We start from the raw sequence: 19,719 nt of genomic DNA, 5'->3' as shown, positions 1-19,719 counted from the left end.
CTAATCTGTCTCAGCATATCTCCCTATATTACTGGATTCTTTGAACTTTTATTTACTCCTGTTATCACCTACCTTCCAGAAGTTTTTTATCCTAAAGGACTTATTACTTTTGTACATGCTAAACTCAGACCTACAAACCTCTCAGTTCTAATTCTATGCTTAGAGTGGATTCAATCAAATACAAGATATGGACCTAGATGCATTCATTCAGCCACATTCCAATTTAAAATTAGAAAATAATATTACCTGTAATTTGAGAGCTCTCTCCTCTTCATTGGCTGCATCAAGAAGGTCATCAATGTCAATTTCTACATCTGGCATCTCTTCTTCCTGGAAAAGCAAAAATTCCCACTTAGTCCATAGAGATATCCTTTAACTAACCTCAAAAGCAGCCTAGTGATAACACACATAACCCCACCTGCCTGGAGCCAGACAAGAAAGAAATCATTAAGGGACAGTGGCTTGATTCCTTGCTCCCAGGCCAGCAGAAGGCCAAGCCCCAGCCACACAGGAGGTGACAGCTCTTACAAAATCCTTCCCTCACAGCCAGGAGTTGTGTTACTAACCCATGGCCAGCAGAACAAGTCATGCTATTCTCACAGTACTGGGCAAGAGGATGAAGAAGAGGTCAGGGAAAAGGAAGCAGATAAAAGCTGCAGCAAGCCACAAAATTGCTTTGAAAACATTCTTGATTGGACTGCTTATTTTGTTACACTATGGAAGATCTCCCTTGCTTAAAGTTGGCTTACAAGGATGACATACATGCCGCATCAGAAGAGCTCAGATTTCCAGTGCCTGCAGTGAAGCACAAAGTCTAAGACAGAGTATTTTAGAGAATTTTTTTTTAAGCCTCTTCCACCCATACACTTCTCCCTTTGCATCACCAGCAGATCAGACACATTGTTCCCTGAGTCAGAGCAGCAGTCCATACATTTTGAAGGACCCTGAGCTCTGGAATCCTAATGAGAATTCATCATCCACAGATATCACCATTTATTGCATTTATAATTATGCAAAAAAATATTCTGTCTTCTTGTACCCACCAACACTTTTCAAGATCCTTTAAAGAAGCATTTTGACAAAAATGTGGTGGTTCCAGCAATTTGCAAAAGTTTAAACAATTGTGAAAATTTAACAGCTCCAATAGCAACTGCCACAGGTAACACCAAAATTACTCTTCTACTGGATAAAAGAAATGTCCAAACATTAGCAAGGAAGATAAACTAGCTCAAGTTAATCTAAGGGAAGTACCAAAGTGCCAAACTACCTATATCAGAAGCTGCAGCTAAAATGCCAACTGTTCAACATTTATTTGGGTGTGAGGAGGAAGGAGAGAAGTAGGATGATTAAGTTCCCCATTCCCTGCCTCTGAAGGAAAGCGTGCAGGAACACGATAGCACAGCCGTGCAGGCTGTTAGACCCGATGAATAAAAATACACAAAGCACATCCTTTGCCCAATTAGCAGGTTCATTCTTTTTCAGCATGCATTTTAGTCAGAAAGGAAGTGTTGGCATTTGCTGAGATGAATCATAAAAATACTAGTTACTGTAACACAAGCTGGTAATAAGGGAGTTTCTCACCTAATGCTATAGACTCATTAGCAATTTAAACAACAAGGGGAAGAGGAAAGAGGAGTCTGCCACAGACTATAAAGATATTCGGTAAAAGCCATCAGAATTGGAAAGGATAAAGATTAATCCATAACAGTGGTACACTTACTTAGTAGCTTACTATCGCAACTCTACACTAATTCGCATATCACACTAAGAACCAGAAATTCCCCAAATAGGCAGTAAACCTCCTGAACATTTTATCGAAGCAGCTCATTATAAATACTGTTAAGATAGGGTGCCTGCAGTTACCGTTAATACTGTAAACTTATCAAAATTCGCATCCATGGACCTGTGTAAATGCCGACTGTGCATCTGTCTGCGCTCAGAAGTGCTGTTCAGCACATTGAATATTTTGTCAGATACACATTTTGACCTCTTGCATGTCGGAGTGGCATTCTGGCAAACTGAAACGATGGTGAAAGGCGACAGTGAAGGAGAATTCCCTAGAAGGTATATAATGCTTTTTTGTGATCACACTTCATTGAAGCTGAGTGCTCCTGAAAGGTTAGTTTTACTCTGACTGGTACCAGTCATGCGGGAGAAATCCTTGCTTCTATCCCCCTTCACTCTTATCTTCAAATCAGCTTTCTCTTACATCTTCAAGGTTCACACTGCCATCAGTCCAGAGGGCAACTGTACCAGTAATTCACTGAAGCTTTGGTATAAGAGGTAACAGAGCTCCTCTACATCAAGGAAAGCCATAACAAAAAATAAATTAGGAATACTTCAGAAACAAGGGACTATAGTTGTGTCTGACATACTGGCATTCAATTAAGTCACATTTTCTGTAAAAGATCATATGTATCTTCATCACTTCACAGCAGTTTGAACTGTGATACACAACACAAATGGAGGGGAGAAGCCCAAAAAGGTAACTCTTGCTCTTATTTTTGGCTGAATGAACAAACGTAATCAAAGCCTTTTTTCCCATCTGAACTACTGTGCCTGCATGATCTCAGGAGTTTTATGTTAGGCATGAAAAACATGTGCTTAGGTCAGGAGCCTGACCACTTCACAACAGCTATAATGACAAAGGGAAGGAAGAAACAGTCATGTCTTCTGCTTGTCTGATTTTATTGGCGAGATAACTGTGGTTGATCCTACTACAATTAAGCAGCTAGTTCCAGATTAGGCTGGGGCAAGCCTGAAAGGGGCTGTACATAGCTGAACGATAGCATTTCAAGGGTCTTGTTAGTGCCATAAAGCTGTGCAAGAAAACCAAAGCACTGCCATGTTCTGGTCCAGTGAGAGGGAGACAAGGTGTTGCAAATAGCAGATGATGGGGGAAAAAAGAAACCACAAGAAGCATGCTGACAGGGAGCAGCCCCCAGAAAAGCTAAAATAAAAGAGGTGTGGAGGTTGTGGGTACAAACACCCATCAATTGAAACAGTTGGGGAGGGGAGGATGGACACTCTCCTTTTTAGCACCCTCTCCAGTTTGTGTTAACAAGGTAGGCAGGACATGAGCTGATTTCTGCTTGAGTATCCAAAAGTCCAAAAATACCACCAAAATTAGCTTCCATGCTATTTAATGCAACTTGAATTCAACCCTGCATTGGAAGACAGCCCCGTGGTTATTTAGGTTGCATGAATTCTTTGCAGGCTACTGGCAAAAGACCTTGGGGCACAGACATGCATTAAGTAGTAAACAGCTGTAACAGTTTAAGACATTACAACCTCTCCAACTGTTTGCTGTTTAGCCTCTGGCAGAGGTGATCAGAGTCCCAACAGTGAATGGAACAGAACCAGGTGAGCATCCCTTAGTGAGACCAGGCAAAAGGTCTGACAGCCTCTGAAACCACCTCCCACAGCAGCTTAAGCCAAAGGGCTGGATTTTGCAGGGGCAGCTGAAGAACACTTGCACACTCTACTCTTCTGACCCTGAGGACAGCACCTCCAGCACAGCAAGAGTAGGTCTGACATTGTTACAAGTATTTACTAATTAAACATTTATCTGAGGCTTTAAAATTTAAAGGAAATAGTTGCCCTATGGATAACTTCCCACTATAAACCCAACTCTCAAATTAGCCTGCTATCCCTCATCCTCACTGCCCATTCACTGGGCATCATCTCATTTGCAGTGCTGGGAAATAATGAAATAGGTTGGTTTGGTTTTTACTTCAGATTTTAAGTTTGGGAGAGAAAGGAGAAGTTAAGTGCAGCAAGAAAAGTTAAAGCCATCATTTGTATAGGGAGTTGAGAAACAACCCGAAAGGACAGCAAGAGAAAGATGAAGGAAAAGGAGGGAAAGACGACTATACAATTCAGATATATGAAAGTTTCAGACCATATGAATCAGGGATTTCTCTCAAAGTCCTGGAAGATGGCCAGTGTAAGTGATCAAAACCAAACGAGAAAATAGGACCAGCTCTTCTAGAAGTATCCATTTAATATATGAAAAGATTTATTTATTTTTAAAAAGAGACATCTGCTGGACATCTAATACAGTTAGCTGTAAACAAGTTCATCTGCAGATATGGATAGCACTGCCCCAATGCAAGACAATGGTTTAAGTCTCAGGATGATAAATAAAAGTGCCATAAATTACCAGCACTAGAAGTCATTTGTTGCATATGTAACCTGGTGGGATTATGAATGGATTGCACTTAGTACAGGTAAAAGAATACTACCAAATAGTCATTTGTATGAAGAACAAAGGAAAAATCCATGTGTTCCTTGTTTCAAAGCATTTGGTTGTTTTGGGGGACTTATGCATCAGGGCTAAAGTAGATAAAAGTGAGAAAAAGACTAGTTTAAGTGATCAAAAATTAGGAATCCAGAATCAAAGAAAGCTCTTTTTGACTTAAAGCTAATCCTAGTTAAGTGGAGAGTCAAAATACAACAGCTAAAATAAATCTGTTTGTAACACAAAAAGGCTGCTAGTGTCTATTGATTGGTAAGAGGAACAGAAGATTAGGAAAGGATGTTAAAGAGAGCAAGAGACTCAGAAGTGCCAGGGTTGGGGACACTTGCAGTAGGAACAAGAATCCTCAGTAGTACAACCCAATTACTAAATGACCATATGTTTTCTCCAATCCTAAAACATTAACAGCAGTAATGCCATAGCAGCCATGATGATCTAATGTTAGACATGTAAAAAAATTATCTCCCATTTCTGTTGGTCCAGGTGAAGTAGTTTATGCAACAGTGAATATTAGTTTGCACAGCTGATAATCAGTGAATACATTTAGGAGGCTGCTCCCAGTATGATACAATCCTTATCATGCAGTTACATACTATTTTCTCCCTCATCAAACACTTAATCTCATTAGCAACCAGTCAGTTGAATGATGTGAAATCTCAAAGGCCCCACACCTCTGAGCACACGCCATCCAGTCTTGGCTCCAACTAAGAGTTAGCACCCAGGCTGTTCTAACCAGAGCAGCAGCCTCTTCCACCAACACCAAGTTTACCCTTCTTCATCACTCTTGTTCATTAAATAAAAGTGCAGAGATGTTAAAGGCAAAGTTACCAGATTTGTCCACTCATTTTGAGTCAATGATCCTAATGTTTCTGAATAATCATAATTTATCTGTGGCATTGTGGCTTTTTACGGAAAACTTCTCCTGTGCTGAGCCTGTCTTCAAGCCTGACCTCATGTGGATCCAGTTAAATACCCAGAAAGCGAGGGACACTAAGTGTCCACACCTGTCAACAGAATGGCTTACACAAGTTGCCCAGTATCTCACAGGAACACCAAGTGCATCTATATCTACATAACACGGTATGAACGGCTGAACAAAAGTCAAGGACATGGTGTTTTATCTATATGGTCTAGATCTGATCTACCCTCACCACTGGAGCTAGCAGGGGACTGTGCCCATAGCCTTGCACACACACCACTAGAGGGAGGTAACACTTTACAAACACAGCAAGGGCCCCTGAAGTTGCTGGTAGAGCATAGTAAAGTCTTCTGAGACCTAGATTCAGTTCTCAGGTCTGGAGAACAGCAGTCTAACTTTTGTCCTCAAGTACTCATTTCCCTCTGCTCCTGTTCTTAAAAATTTAGTCCTCAGCTTTTACTCTCACAGCTTGGTTCCTGCAAAATCCTACCTCCTCTGATCCTACTTTTTGGGGTATTGCTTCTACCTCCTTTCTATCAACCCTTTCTCCTCAGCTGAGGGCCAGAGGAAGGACCACTGCAAGCAGAGAAAGGAGCAACTCAGCTCACAGGCACAGTGACCAGGGCTCCCTGCCAAGATGAACTGCAAGAGCCGAGCCCCTCCTAATTCCCTGTAGAGGAAGCTTGTTCACATAAGACAATCTTTGAGCTTATTGCCAAACTTTAACAAGTTCGGGCACATGACAAGCACAAGTGAAAGAGGAGGGGAGATGCTTGATTAAACTGAGAACACTTTCATAAACTGGCCACAGGCATCTCCGACACAAAGCAAGTCTGCTCCCTCCTAAATTCCCAAGATCAATTAAGCCATTGAAAGTCCTCATGCAATGTGAAAACACACTTTTTTCCTCCCAATTTTAGTTTCAACATCAGAAATAACTGAACTCTTACCTAAAAGTCTTTCCAAGATATTCCAGCTGAGGCAGGCACCTATTGCAAATCTCTTCAGCTCAGATTATTTCAATTTGGACAAGTTTAACATTTTAAAAGTGTGTTTTCCAGTTAAATCAAGGGTAATGCCAAGAACAATGCTTATGGGGCTCTGCGTGGAAGAATACACAACTTGCTGTGAAGCAGAGGGGGAGCTTACCTAGGAATCATCAGTGCCTGGCAATAAAGAAGATGGAACAAAGCTGCAGGGAAAGGTTATTAAACTAGATGAGAAAGATGGACAGATATACACACACAATGATAGTATCTACACAGGCAGGTACAGCTGGACCTTAGCTTGCTCAGCCAGTGTGCACAAACTGCATGGGCCAGAAACTACAGCTGCATTAGCGGAGCTTTCAGAGCAGGAGAAAAACCCTGTTGGCAGAGCATTTACATTTAGGTGCCATAGTTTATTAACACAGCAATCAGTTTTCCAGACTAAAGCTTACCCACATCCACCTGGCTCAGAGAAGAAAGAGCTAGCTAAAGCCTGTCTGCATCTGCCAATTCACCCTATGCTGGTTACTAGATAAGTGGGCAAATAGCCTGAAGCTTATATTAGGAAAAGCATATCTTACTCCAAGGAAATCCCAAAGAGGAGACTTGTTGGAGATTCATGTCTGAACCCAGGGAACACTCTCAAGCTCCCAGGTCTAAAGTGTAACCTAACAGCATCCCAGACCCATTCAGTGTGCAACTTAGGTGTGTGTTGCCCCCAAACAGAGACACACTGAGAAAAAGCACAGGATTACACATTAAAAAGGATACCACCATGCTCCTTGGACAATTGGAAGAGCATACCCATCCCGCCACCTAGCCAGCCGTCACTGAAACAGCGTGGTTAGGAATTCTTCCTTCTCCTTCCTCCTCTTATCCCAGCATGAGCAAATACACCCTTCTAACACATCCACTTCAAAATAGAGAGATAGATTTGCAGGCATAACCTTATTTAAGTCAGTAAAGTCTGGAAGGACAACACTGACTGGGTGGAGGATATGACAGTGACTAGACCTCTTTGCATCTTCCAGGCTAGTACTTTCTGTATAAGACATACCTATCACTAAGCAGCTGATCAACAAGTGACTCATGTAAACATGACTCCTGTGAGCTAAAGCTTCAAAGAGCAGGGAGCTCACTCTTAACCACCAATGAGCAAGGAAAAAAGAGAAGACTGAAGCTCCTTCTTTAGCTTTAGATCAACAGCTCATTCATTATTCCTGCTAAAGAACTACATAGCTTTCACAGTATTGTCAACTGCAAGTATTTGAAAAAAGCACATAGGGCTGCAAAACCGTACATCACAAGGTGACAGTAACCTGTTGGTCTAACACACTCATCTAGATGAACAAACTAGAGTATGCTCTCCAACAGACACCAATATGGAGTCAAAGGGAAAATGAGACTAGGGGCAAGAAGGGCTTTTACTCACATTTCATATAAGCCATTTGCAAGCGTTTTGGTGAAAAATATGGTTCTTTTTTATAGGCTTGGTAAGATGTCCTAAAGTTAACCCTAGTTAAAAAAAACACTAGCCCATGGTGCATCTGAAGCAAATGGTTTCCTTGGCCAAAATGCAAAAACCAGACAGAGAAGAGAGATCCTGTGAGAATGTCTTCTTAATGGCTAGGACTCTTACAAGTTTTGAATACTCAGGATTACTTATTCCTTTCTGAAGACTATGAAAGAGGGTGCACTTAGCCAAAAGAGACACAGAGGAAGAGACATACAGCTGAAGTATAAGGGCAGCCTCTAAGTAGCTTGGCCTCCTCCATACCCACCACCATTCCCATTATCATTTCCTGTTATACAGGTAGCAGACCAGTTTGAGCAATATGTCCCTTACAGGCAAGGGAGGGACCCAAAGTTTGGATTTAACCAGCCTCCACAATGACAAGTTTAGAGATTTTTAGAATTCAAAGGGATGCAGTCAAACAACAGGGACACGCTCCCTCTGTGAGGTACATTATCTGACAAAATAACTTGCCAACCAGTACTCCTGCAAGCTGCCTGGAAAGCATAAATCATGAGGGTCACAGGTTCGGGGGTTTGGTTTTGGGTGGTGGGAGGGAGGAAGGAATTTAGGACAGAATGATGTCAAGCAGGACGCTCCCTGTCTAAGGGTATCACCCTAGACAAACTGGGACACTAATCCTGTACGTTAGTGTTACTTATCAATAGCCAAGAACAGCTCAAACTTCCTTACTTAGAAATGATTATAAAGAAAAAACATGGTGCAAAACAAACTTAAAACAACTTCTGGGAATCACTTAAGTATAAGGGCATCTTAATGTCCACATATGTGCCAGGAGTTAGGTACAGATGTAGCTTCAGAATTCAAATGGAAATGAAAAATATACTAACAGGGCAATGACTATACAGCATACACAAAACACTTAAAATTCTAGTTATGAACCCCATTAAAGCAATTAACAACAACTGATATTTTCAATAAGCAGGGGACAAGCACCCACTCAAGCCAAGTTCTTCCATCTCATTACCCAAGCTGGCTCTTTCTCTTCCCTCAGTCACTGTAAACCGTTGTTGTTTGTTTCAAGCTGGCACTGCCACCGATCAGCCTCTTCTCTTGGCTCTCAAGCAACTGTAGAACATATGAAGTGGACAGATGCTATTCCAACTACAAGTTCCACTCAGAGAGTCAGCCCCTCTAAAGCAGTAAATGCAGCCCAAATTTTATTATAAAATAGCACGCAAGTACACCAAAATAGCAACAGCACAATCGTGGCACTTCAGTGATACAAAAAGAAGCAACTCTGTTGTGCCCTTACTTCAGTTGGGGTGCCTCTGTCAGCATGGAGGGATCAGGGTTACAGGCAGAGATAAGAACATCATCGCTCAATGCAATTCCTATGAAAGCTCCCTTTATGGGAAAGCCTTTGTGAAAGAGGATAGGGAAAGGCCCTCTACATACAGAGCACGGGTCCCCACCCAGTTTCCCTGAATATCTTCACCCTCCCCCAGAACACAAGCCTGCCTGCATTGACACTCAGAGGCAGCTGCTGTCTCTGCAGATGCCACTGCAGTTTTGCCTTTCCTTCAATTAGAAAGCTAGAGCACAGAAAGACAATGGCAACACACCATGATTTCCTCTGGACAAACTCCTTACAGCTACAGGCTGCCCAAATGTTAAATTTAAGTCAGCTGCTTAGGTCCTACATCAGAACATGGTTAGCATGTATGACATTGCATCCTGTTTAAGGGGTGGGGAAAGAGTAAGACAGCCAACTGTGTCAAAAGTCAGCTGGAAGATGGGAAAGGGAAGGTTAAGTTAAAGCACAGTGAGACAGGCACAAGTACTGCCAAACCATTCACTGAAGTGAAGTTACTCAGGGAAAGGGAGGCAGGGCCAATTTCAGAGGACAATTCAATATACAGAGGCTACACAACTAAAGGTTTTTGGAATTGGAGCAGTAGAAAATCTGGACTGCTCTCCTGCTACTGTGTTCTGCACTGCAGGCAGATACTGTACATCACATCTAACTAGTGCTACACGGTTATGCCAACACAAGGCTTGGAATAAAACATGGTACCATTTAGCATACAAAAGAGCAAGTAGTTGAAAAACCATTGACATATTTACTTGAAGCTAGCACTTTATAACATTAGTAGCTTGTAATAGACAAAGCATCAAAATTTCCACAAGCTGTTTCAATGTAGATCTTGGCCTACCTACACCCAAGACTGATGGCAATGGGATTTTCAAATGGAGGTCAGGGGCTCTCTTTAATCAGTAAAGGCTAACCAGCCATTAAAGTTCACTGTATACTTCTGCATCAATGTGTCCACTACTGTCAGAGACGCCTCTGTTTACACAGACCATATGAGAATGCCATGGTGACCTCAGTCAAATGCTCTAAAACTCTCTGCAGAAGAAACAACCTTGGTCCTCTGTTTCCACAGTTCTCCATTCTGATTGCTAGCAGGGCCACAAAGCTGCTATTGAAAGAATAATGTATTAGGAGAGCTAAACTGGAGTTTTATTGCACTTCAAACTCTGCCAACTCAGTTGAGGCTAGGCTTGCCTAGCAGACACACTACCTACTGTTGGTCACCAACACACCCGTCAAGTTTTCTTGACTGGAAGGAAGACTTTCTGTGCTTTTTCAGGAGGCCGTGCCTTTTTACTTAGACACCCTTAGAGCCAGCATGGGCTGGCTGCCACATTTCACCGGCTGCGTTCTCCCATCAGCAGCAAGGAGGTAACTCTGTATGTATGGATACAGCCTGCAACACCATCAATAGCACTGAAGGCTTGTGCAGGTGCCTCGGCCGATAAAGATAAATAACAGATCCTTTTACTTTCTTCTCCCCACTTCTGTTCAAGAATTTTTTCCCTCTCAGTTTTTTTTTTTTAATTATGAGAGCTAAGGAAGTAATTGGCAAAGAATCAACAGGAGTAACTTTTCCTCTAATTAGCTGCTAAATGGGCTTTTGTAAAGTAAAAAAAATGCACACACACACTACTTCAGTTTGATTTTTTTTAGCAAATTAATTTCTTGGTATCCTGTGTTTTAACAACAAGTTTTCAAAAGAGCCTATTATGTAGGTGAATGAAAATACTTATCCTGGGCCCTGGACTTGCTATTTTTAGTTTGGTATTTATCTGTTGCTTGAATGGGTGACTGAAACACTAGTCAGGGGTCACACACTTGCAGTGCCAACTCTGGTCTGTCCATATGCAGTAGTTCTTGTATGAGCAGCTGTTTAGGAAGCACTTGCTCAGATCTCCTGCCATAAAGCATCCAACAGTGAGAAACCAAAATAGGCTCTGACTTGGAACAGAACAGCTTCTAGGAATCCCATGCTGGCCAAAACCCACAGTTTGGCAAGCCTTGTTTGGTTTGTGGCCCCATCATTCATTTAAATACTTCCATTGGTTCATTTGGGAAATGGAAGTTGAGAGTCAGATACAACTTGTTATTTACTCTTATTTTACCATATGGGTATTTGATAACTTCAGAAAAATTGTGACAGCCCTTAAAAATCAGATGGTTTTAACTATGACACTGATGCAGCTGCCCAGTACAACAGAAACATGGCCACTGCTCTTGAATAGGCAGAATACCTCTTTGTGCTTTCCTCTCCTGGCTGGGAAATCCTTGCCTAGTCTACAAGGAAAAGTCATCATGATGCCAATGCAGACGCAGCTGCTAAGTTAGAAATTCCCCAAGATTTCTCTACAGACAAAATAGCACAAGCCAGTAAGAAATACACAAGGAAAGCTCCATTTCTCTACCAGTTGACAATTTAATAAGTGCCTCATCTAAAAAGTTTGTATCAATGGAAGATAGAGCAAATGAGTAAGTGCTGGAAGGTGAAAGTTGAACATAAAGTTCAGACTATATTCTCTGCCATTGGTATGGGCATATTAATTCCTTTCAAAATGGGGATTTTTCAATGGAAGCATTCAGTTCTTTCTTGTATTGAAGCATTGTCTTCCCAGCTGGTCTGTTAACTGGGATTTCTGTCTTGCAGCATCACCCCTCCTTCACACTTGCAAAAGCACCACTTCACTACCTGACATATGTGCTCAGAGGTCCTATGTCATCTCATCCCATTTTAGTTAACATCTAATTGTCAGTAAGTTTTAGTCCACTCTTTTTTTCCAAAATCCTTTTATTATATCCAAATGTAGCATATTTGAAAGGAATTTAGACTTTAGTCTTCATTTTAGGATACATCCATTTAAAAGCTCTAAGAAGTCTGGCAAAAATGTCTTCTCATTCATTTAGTTTCAAGTATACACATTCACTCTTCCCTGAGTCTCTGAAAAACAGGTTGTAAGGAGGCACTATATCTCCACATTAAGAGCACATCCTTGCAACCAGAGCACTGAATGCAAGAGAAGAGTTCATTGCAAAGAAGTCCAAAGCACCACTAAAAGAAAAGCTTCCAGCAAACCCTTCTGAGTCCCAACTCCTCCTGCATTCTTCTACCCATTTCACTGTGAAGCCCCCTACGTCCCTATGGGCACGTTTACCTATCCCAAGAAAAAGTGAACCTTTGCTCACTGCCAAACAGCCAGCCAACCTTATAAATGGTGTTGCCATCTTGAAAATGCAAACTGAGCAAGTATCATTTGACAGAGTCCGCAGATGATCTGCAACAACTGTTTTAAGAACAGATACCAGCCTAACTGCCTTCCAAGGCAGCCTGCAGCATCAGGACCTCCCATTTCAGCTCCCAGGATCCTTAAACAGCGCACTTTCAACTGAATTCTCACTTGGCTGTGGTCAGCTTAAAATTTGTTCTCCTTCTCCTACTTCAACTTCAAGATTTATTTTCTTAAGCAGATGTCAATATATGCTTAAAAATATTTTCCTCCATTTTTCAGAGACACAAACATGCAAAGCCAGGACTTGTCTGCGATCTCTAATCATCTGCACTGTTGGAAATGATCACAGGCTGAAGAAAAATGTGTGTTTCTCTTCCCAGTGGCATTCCAGAAGAATTAAGAGTTATAGATGATATGGATTTTTTTTTTTAAAGGAATAAAAGCTTTGTGGTTCTATAACCATAGCCTGAAGAGTCATTTAAGGCATACTGAAGGAGAAAAGTATAACATAAGGCAAGATATTTGTTGTTTTGGCTTGGTATAAAAGTGAAAACAATGAAGTCATTCTGAAGCATCTAATTTACTCACAGCTTTACTTTTTAAATGCTAAAGAGCCCATCATCTTCCAGGACATGCTATCTTACCGGCAGCAAACATGTTGCAGACCTCTTCACATTGGATAATGAAAACTTGTGGTGGGCTACATGATCACAACAGTGTTAGCAAGGCCAAAACAGAATGGGGCCAAAGCGCTGAGGTGTCCTTCTGCTCCTCAGATACACAAGCAGGCAATATTTTCCGGTACAACCATAAAAAATTCTAGATGCTTATGCAACAGCTGCTAGCCCTCACAAATCACTGTAGCTGAAAGATGATTCAGACAAACAGACCAAGTCCAGTACCAATGAGGGCCTTTAAATGAGATGAACTTACAGACTGGAAATATCAAGAACAGAGAAATTGCAATTGGGCTGAACTGAAGGGAAAGAACCTCAAGAGGCTGCTGAAGGATGAACACTAATTTTTTTTCCCCATTCTTAGCAGCACAACTCCCATGTACATGCTAAAGTAAACAACTGCTTAAACTGTTTCCTATGACTGAAATACAGCTCTGGGAAAGGACTATTTTTTGAAAGCTGTATCAAGCCTAGCCCTTCATTACTGGGTTGGAGCCCTGGCAGAAGGGCTATAATCCTCACGTTTTCAAGTTAACAAAAGAGTGATAGACTACTCTTGAGTATGTTAATTAACACAGTAGGCAAAAAAAAGGTGGGGAGGGGAAGATGATTTTAAGGGGAGTGTAATTTTCTCAAGTATCCCTTAAATTCCGGAAGGAGCCACATTCAATTATCAGAAATAGTAAAGCTTCCCACAAAGCAGAGAACTCGCATGCATACTCAAGATCTTATTTCTTAAATAGTTTCCTGGTTCTGTAGACAGCACACACCAGGACTACCTGGGATCTAAAGCACTTCGATGTCAATCGGAGATCCTCTGCAACTCCTGGAAGTCCAGAACACAATCAGAGCAATGCTTCTGGTTAGCACTGAGTTTCCAGAGGCCAAAACAAGGTGTTAGCAGGGGCTTTGTCTGCAGCCGACTAGACACAGCTTTTCAGACAGAATCCAAATGAGTACAGCAGTCTTTCAGTTTTCTCCTGAAGTTATTTACCTACTATGCAAAGCACTTCCAAGTGGCTTAGGTATTTTAAAAATACAGCCAAACCATAGCTTCATTCAGATTGATGTTATACTGAATTGCAATACTATTTCATGTTACACCATCCAACAGCATACTATATACAGTGTACACATATATATACACTAACCCTTCAGAAGCATGTTAATAGACCACAAATATGCACCCATATACACATATGTATGAACAGTTACCTGTTGTTACAGTAAGTTACCAGAAGAAAAAGAATCTGTACACAGATTTCTACAATGAAAGTATAGGTAGCAAGGCCCTGAAGAAGCAGGGCTTGCCGTAGCACAGCAGAGCATATTAACAAGCCATCTGTTCATTATAACAAGCTCAACAGGATTCAGCTTCTAGCTGCAGAGATGCTACCTACAGCACGTCCCTTGATCAAGCAGACAGTTGTTCGATATCGCCAAAGTCTTGCCACATCCCTTTCAGAGAACGTTATATATCTCTACTACCAGCACAGTCTGGATTTAAAAACTGCTTTCCCAGGGGGCCTTCTGCCTTTGAGCAGAATTAGTCACACTAACAAGCAGCCCAGAGTCAGGTTCCTCCAGCTAGAGATATGCAGACATAACCAATGCTATTTGCTTAAAGCTCTCAACTTCTGCTCTCACCTTGGAGAAAGATGCATTGTATTTCCAGGAACACGAACACTGAAGAACATGAAATCTGTTCTCAGAAGAGATACTGGCTCTTGAAAGAGAGACAAGAACAACATTGCTCTCTAGTCCTTTGCAAGTGAGATGACCAGTCTCTCCCCCCTCCCCTTGCTACATTTCTCCCTTCAAACAGAGAAATTATGAAACAGCTGTGCTGTTGCCAGCTTTGTGAGAGGCAAAGAGCAGCAGTCAGAAGTAGCAGCAGGGGAACAAGACTGTAATATACTCTGGGTCCCATCTGTTGAGAATGGGTAACAGAAGACAGAGGGCAAGGAGACAAATAGGGATTCCAACGTACAGTTGAACAGCTCCTTTCTCACCACCTATCTTATGTTCTTTGGCTCAATATCCAGCGACTGCAGCAAAAGAAAGGACAAAACTCTTCAAGTTAAGTGTATAACATCAATCAATTTAGTACCTTGATAGTGTTCACAAGCAAGTCATTTAATTAATACACTGTGCAGCCAGTATTTGGCTTAGCTGCTACTCTGCCATGTGGCAAACTAGACAAAGCAGATGGTTAATAAGCTCTGTTAAACTGTCAGGGCCAGCTATTATGAAGAGACACAAAACAGCTCTCTGCTAGTTCCAGAATTTTAAGCTAAGTCTCAGCAACCTCAGTTCAGTTCCTCCTCCTAGAAAAGCTGGCATCAAAAGAATCAAGGTTAAACTAATAACTTTCCCAAGGCTCCAGTCCTGAAGTTTAGAGCATGCGAGGCCCCATGCTAAAAGATGCTCAAGTTCATTAAAAGGCACAAAAATGTGATAATAGCTACTATCATCTACACTACACTAAGAAACCGACTTGTGAAATCAGCTGTTTTGCATCTTAAAAAATAATTAAAAAAATAAGTGTAGCACTTAAGTCAGGAGAGCTAGGATTGAAGTCAAACATTAACTTCTCAGCCTTTGAATTCCAAACAGGGAAACCAGCACAGCTTAAGTCTTGCTTAAAAGGATGAATCAGTTCACAAGTCAAGTTTCAAAATACTTTCTGCTCTTCACCAAAGAAGTTGTTGTCATACTTAAACTCTGAAACAATCTCAGACACTTTACCTCGCATGTACTTCCAGATAGTACTTTGATCCTCACAACAAAGACAGATGCTCTGAACAAATGTCGTGGTTTAACCCCAGCCAACAGCTAAGCACCACGCAGCCACTCCCTCACTCCCCCCCACTCCCAGTGGGATGGGGAGGAGAATCAGGAAAAAAAGGTAAAACCCATGGGTTGAGATAAGAATGGTTTAATGACCAAAGTAAAATATAATATGAACAATAATAATGAAATATAATAATAGTAATTAAAAGGAATATAAGAAAAAAAGAAGAGAAAAAGAAAAAACAACAGTGATGCACAATGCAATTGCTTACCACCCGCTGACTGATGCCCCAGCAGCAATCTGCCCCTCCCGGCCAGCTCCCCCCTGTTTATATACTGAGTATGATGTTCTGTGGTACGGAATATCCCTTTGGCTAGTTCGGGTCAGCTGTCCTGGCTATGCTGCCTCCCAGCTTCTCGTACACCTGCTTGCTGGCAGAGCATGGGAAACTGGGAAGTCCTTGGCTTAGGATAAGCGCTACTTAGCAACAACTAAAACATCAGTGTGTTATCAACAATATTCTCACACTAAATCCAAAACACAGCACTGCACCAGCTACTAAGAAGAATATTAACTCTATCCCAGTCAAAACCAGGACAACAAATAACCAAGCAGAGTTGAAGTCTGGTTCAGCAAACAGCACAAGCTTTGCCACATTAGAGGAGAAGGTTTCTGGCAGGGTGCACAGCTATGCCTTGTTTTGTTCTGCTAAAATCCACCTCTTCCAGCTACAGTAGCCTCTCTGCCTACTCACCAAGAGACATTCATGTAGGGCCTTGTTCTGAGGCATCTCCAGAGACAAATGTTCACATTTTGACAAAAACATGTCTCTGCCTCCCCCCCCACCTCCCATGACAGCAGGCTTTCCTTCAAGGCCTTCAGGTGGTACAGTTTAACTTCTGTGTTTCACCTGAGGAAAAGCACACTGTGTGGTTTTAGAGCAGAGCAGTGTTATGACAGTCCTAATCCCAGCTGCAGCAAACTCAGCCAACAAAATATGACATACACAACTCTGGGGCTCCACAGAGCTCTTCTGAAATGAAGCATCAAATAAGGAGACTGGTATTTCTATAATGCCCAAGCAAGGTATGTTGCAGTTTACTTGAAGATGGGAAGTTTTGCTTTTCCAAATAAAAGCAGCTGAACCTCTACACCAGGAGACTAAGAACAACTAACTTTTATTAGTCTAGTACAACAGATCAACATCTTAAACAGAGCCAATTAAATAGCACAAGGTAAAAGTGAAGTTTTATCATATTTTAAGGCAAACTTTGACCACTCAAAGGCTCATGCATCTACATCCATAGGCTTCAGTCCCACCTACATAGGGTATCATACTGACTATCACAATGCCAGCATGTTTTGCTCCCAGAGCCATAAGGAACCCAGGTAATGCCTAGGTGTACTGCTCCCTGGCCATGTAATGGCCAAGCACAAGACATGCCTTCTGCTTTAGCACTACATCTAGCTAAAGTAGCTACAGTTTGCTTAGGATTTAAAAGTTTTGAGCCCAGTTCTCTGTAAACCCCCCCATGAGGAGAGGATAGAAGCTTAAATGTGTCTTTCAGGCCCCAGGACACATGGAGTAGTGTTGCAATAATACTGTAGTTAAAAATTGGTTTGACGATACCATTTCTTCCTGCATTTTAACATTTATATTTACAGCAATTGAAAGTCTCCCTTAACAGACAAACCGCAAACTTTACTAGAGAGTCTTGAGAGGGTGTCCAGTGAGCTGATGCCTCCATCTCTGTGAGCTCATGAAAGGCAAGTGCTTCAAGTGTCCTTCTAGAAAGCCACCTTTGTGTTCACAAGCAAGATATTATCAGTTAAACCTTCTGCCACCCAGAACCTTTTCAGGGTCCAAAATGGCCCTCATCTTTAGCATGCTACTTTGAGGCCAGCCACCTCAAATGACAGCTTTAGACTACCAACAGCTTTTGGATGGATCCTACACCAGCTGACTTGGGTGCATTACAGTCACTATCACTAGACACCTCAGCACCACATTCTTCAGGCAGTACTCTCTCTCATTTGTGTTTGCAACTAAGCGCCTATCACAGTAGGGCTCTAATCTTAGTTGCTTGGTCTTGCAAAAGCTCCTGCAACAGCCGCCAAAGTCATTTTAATCGTAAGTTCACTGGCATCATTCAGAAGCTCCTGGCAAGAGTAATTAAGGAGTCAAGAGACAGATCAACTTTGTCTAAATTATCTCATGATTTGTGTAATATGGGCTCAAATTTCTATATCTTGAACTCAGCCAATACAATATATTTACAGCAAGGAGCCAGACCAGCTTGAGTAAGCATCAAGTGAGGCTGTAACAGCATAGGTTTCCTCCTTCTGGACAACATTGGCTAGTTCCTAGCCTCTGGCAGACTTTCAAGCAACCATTCAAAGAATTTACCCAGATTCACACTTCAGCTACTCACTCCTGTGAGTTTCACTTTCCTTCCACTATCTTGCATCTTGGAAGCACTTGGAGGTTAGCCTTCTCCTTTCTTCATCTTCCCTGCTTTCAAACAAACATGTTGATCACATGACAACCAAAATTCATGCACATGATGCCGCTTAGTATGTAAACAGTCATGCCTAACTCAAGAGCAGCCATCTTCCATTCCAGAATGAGACCTTCATCTGATCAAAATCATTTGTGTTGGGCAACATTTTAGAGCAAAGCTACAAAAATGACTTTTTTTTTACCAAGGCCCAGGACTCACAAGTTGAGATTTCTCTCACCTGGCTTTCTATGTCTACCATCTATCTACAGTAAACAGGAGACTATAAAGGGAACGTCAAGCAATTACAGCAGAGAGGTCTGTCTCACAGTAGATGAATCTTACTAATGGTATCTCTCATACCTGCATGGAAGACCTGTATCCTCCTGTTATGGGAGCAGCTGAAGTTCACTGCTGCTATTTTTGATCCTGAAGGCAACATACAGCATTATCCTAGTCCAGGAGAGCTGGAGCCGATGCCCTTCTTCAGATCTTGATAAAGTTAACCAGTGTACCTTGGTAAAGGTTGAGTCAGGACATGAGACTAAGGACAGGCTGTCTTGAAGTCTGGCTGATTGTGTTACTCATACTGCTTCACCAAGAGAGACATGTTACCAATCACAATTAATGTAATTTAGTTTTTCCATCTGTTACACTGTATTTTAAGACTAAGTTTTTTACTACTAGATCGAATGAAACACGTCAAAAGTTCTAAAGATGGGCACTACCAGCTGGCTACTTGGACCACCCAACAAATGTTGATTTCAGTACCAAAAACACCCAAACAAACCCTAGCCTGCTTCAAGTTCAACATTTAACTTGGACAGATTTTAATTAATTTAGTCAATATAGTGCAGTAGTTTTTTCTGTATAAAATTATTTTCTACTTCCAGATACCAAGAAAGGAAGTAATACAATCTGAGCATCCTTTCTGCTCCAGTTCTTAAATGTAATTTAGCTTTTTCTCATTAGCACACCTTAGTCAAAGAGCTGACTACTTTGCATTCTTCTCACATTACTCCACCTTTGAAATCAAAGATGGGATTGGAAATGCAGGAGAAGAAAATTTCAAGCAGTTATACCATTTTATTTTAAGTTGTAATGTTTATGTAAAGGACAGCAGTGTTCTCACTGACACACCATACTTAGCATATACATTCAAATCCAGAGTCTTTGGATGGCAGTGAAGTATGTATAAGAAATATAACATCATTATCCCATAGGGCATAGATAAGGAACTAACTCCAAGGAATCCAAAATAAAATCCTTCAGTGGAGCTCCTTCTCAGATGACCCAGGCCTTCAAAACACCTGCATACAAACCAAATACCTGCAGCAGCCTATTTCCATTCTAGGGACAAAATTATAGCCATAAGTAATCACACACTTTCTGCAAACAGAAACCCCACTGAGTCTGACCTCACAGTCACAGTACAGAACTGATGCCATCAAAAAGAATCCAGAAGCATCCCTGCACATCTTTAAAGTACCAGTTGTGTGCTAGTCTGT

The 19,719-nt window shown here is 41.5% G+C and overlaps 1 protein-coding gene across 1 annotated transcript in view; it reads right to left on the bottom strand.

The window, feature by feature from the left end:
- Window positions 1-19,719, bottom strand: part of PPP1R14C (protein phosphatase 1 regulatory inhibitor subunit 14C) — a 54,131-nt gene that overhangs the window by 12,323 nt on the left and 22,089 nt on the right. Inside the window, exon 2 of the mRNA XM_050894015.1 lies at window positions 247-330. Coding sequence (XP_050749972.1) covers window positions 247-330 — 84 coding nt within the window. The remainder of the gene's footprint in view (window positions 1-246; window positions 331-19,719) is intronic.

Source organism: Gymnogyps californianus, chromosome 3 (genome assembly GCF_018139145.2).
Source record: "Gymnogyps californianus isolate 813 chromosome 3, ASM1813914v2, whole genome shotgun sequence".
Taxonomy (NCBI): Eukaryota; Metazoa; Chordata; class Aves; order Accipitriformes; family Cathartidae; genus Gymnogyps; species Gymnogyps californianus.
Note: the sequence above shows the minus strand (reverse complement) of the source record. Positions and strands in the feature narration are given on the sequence as shown.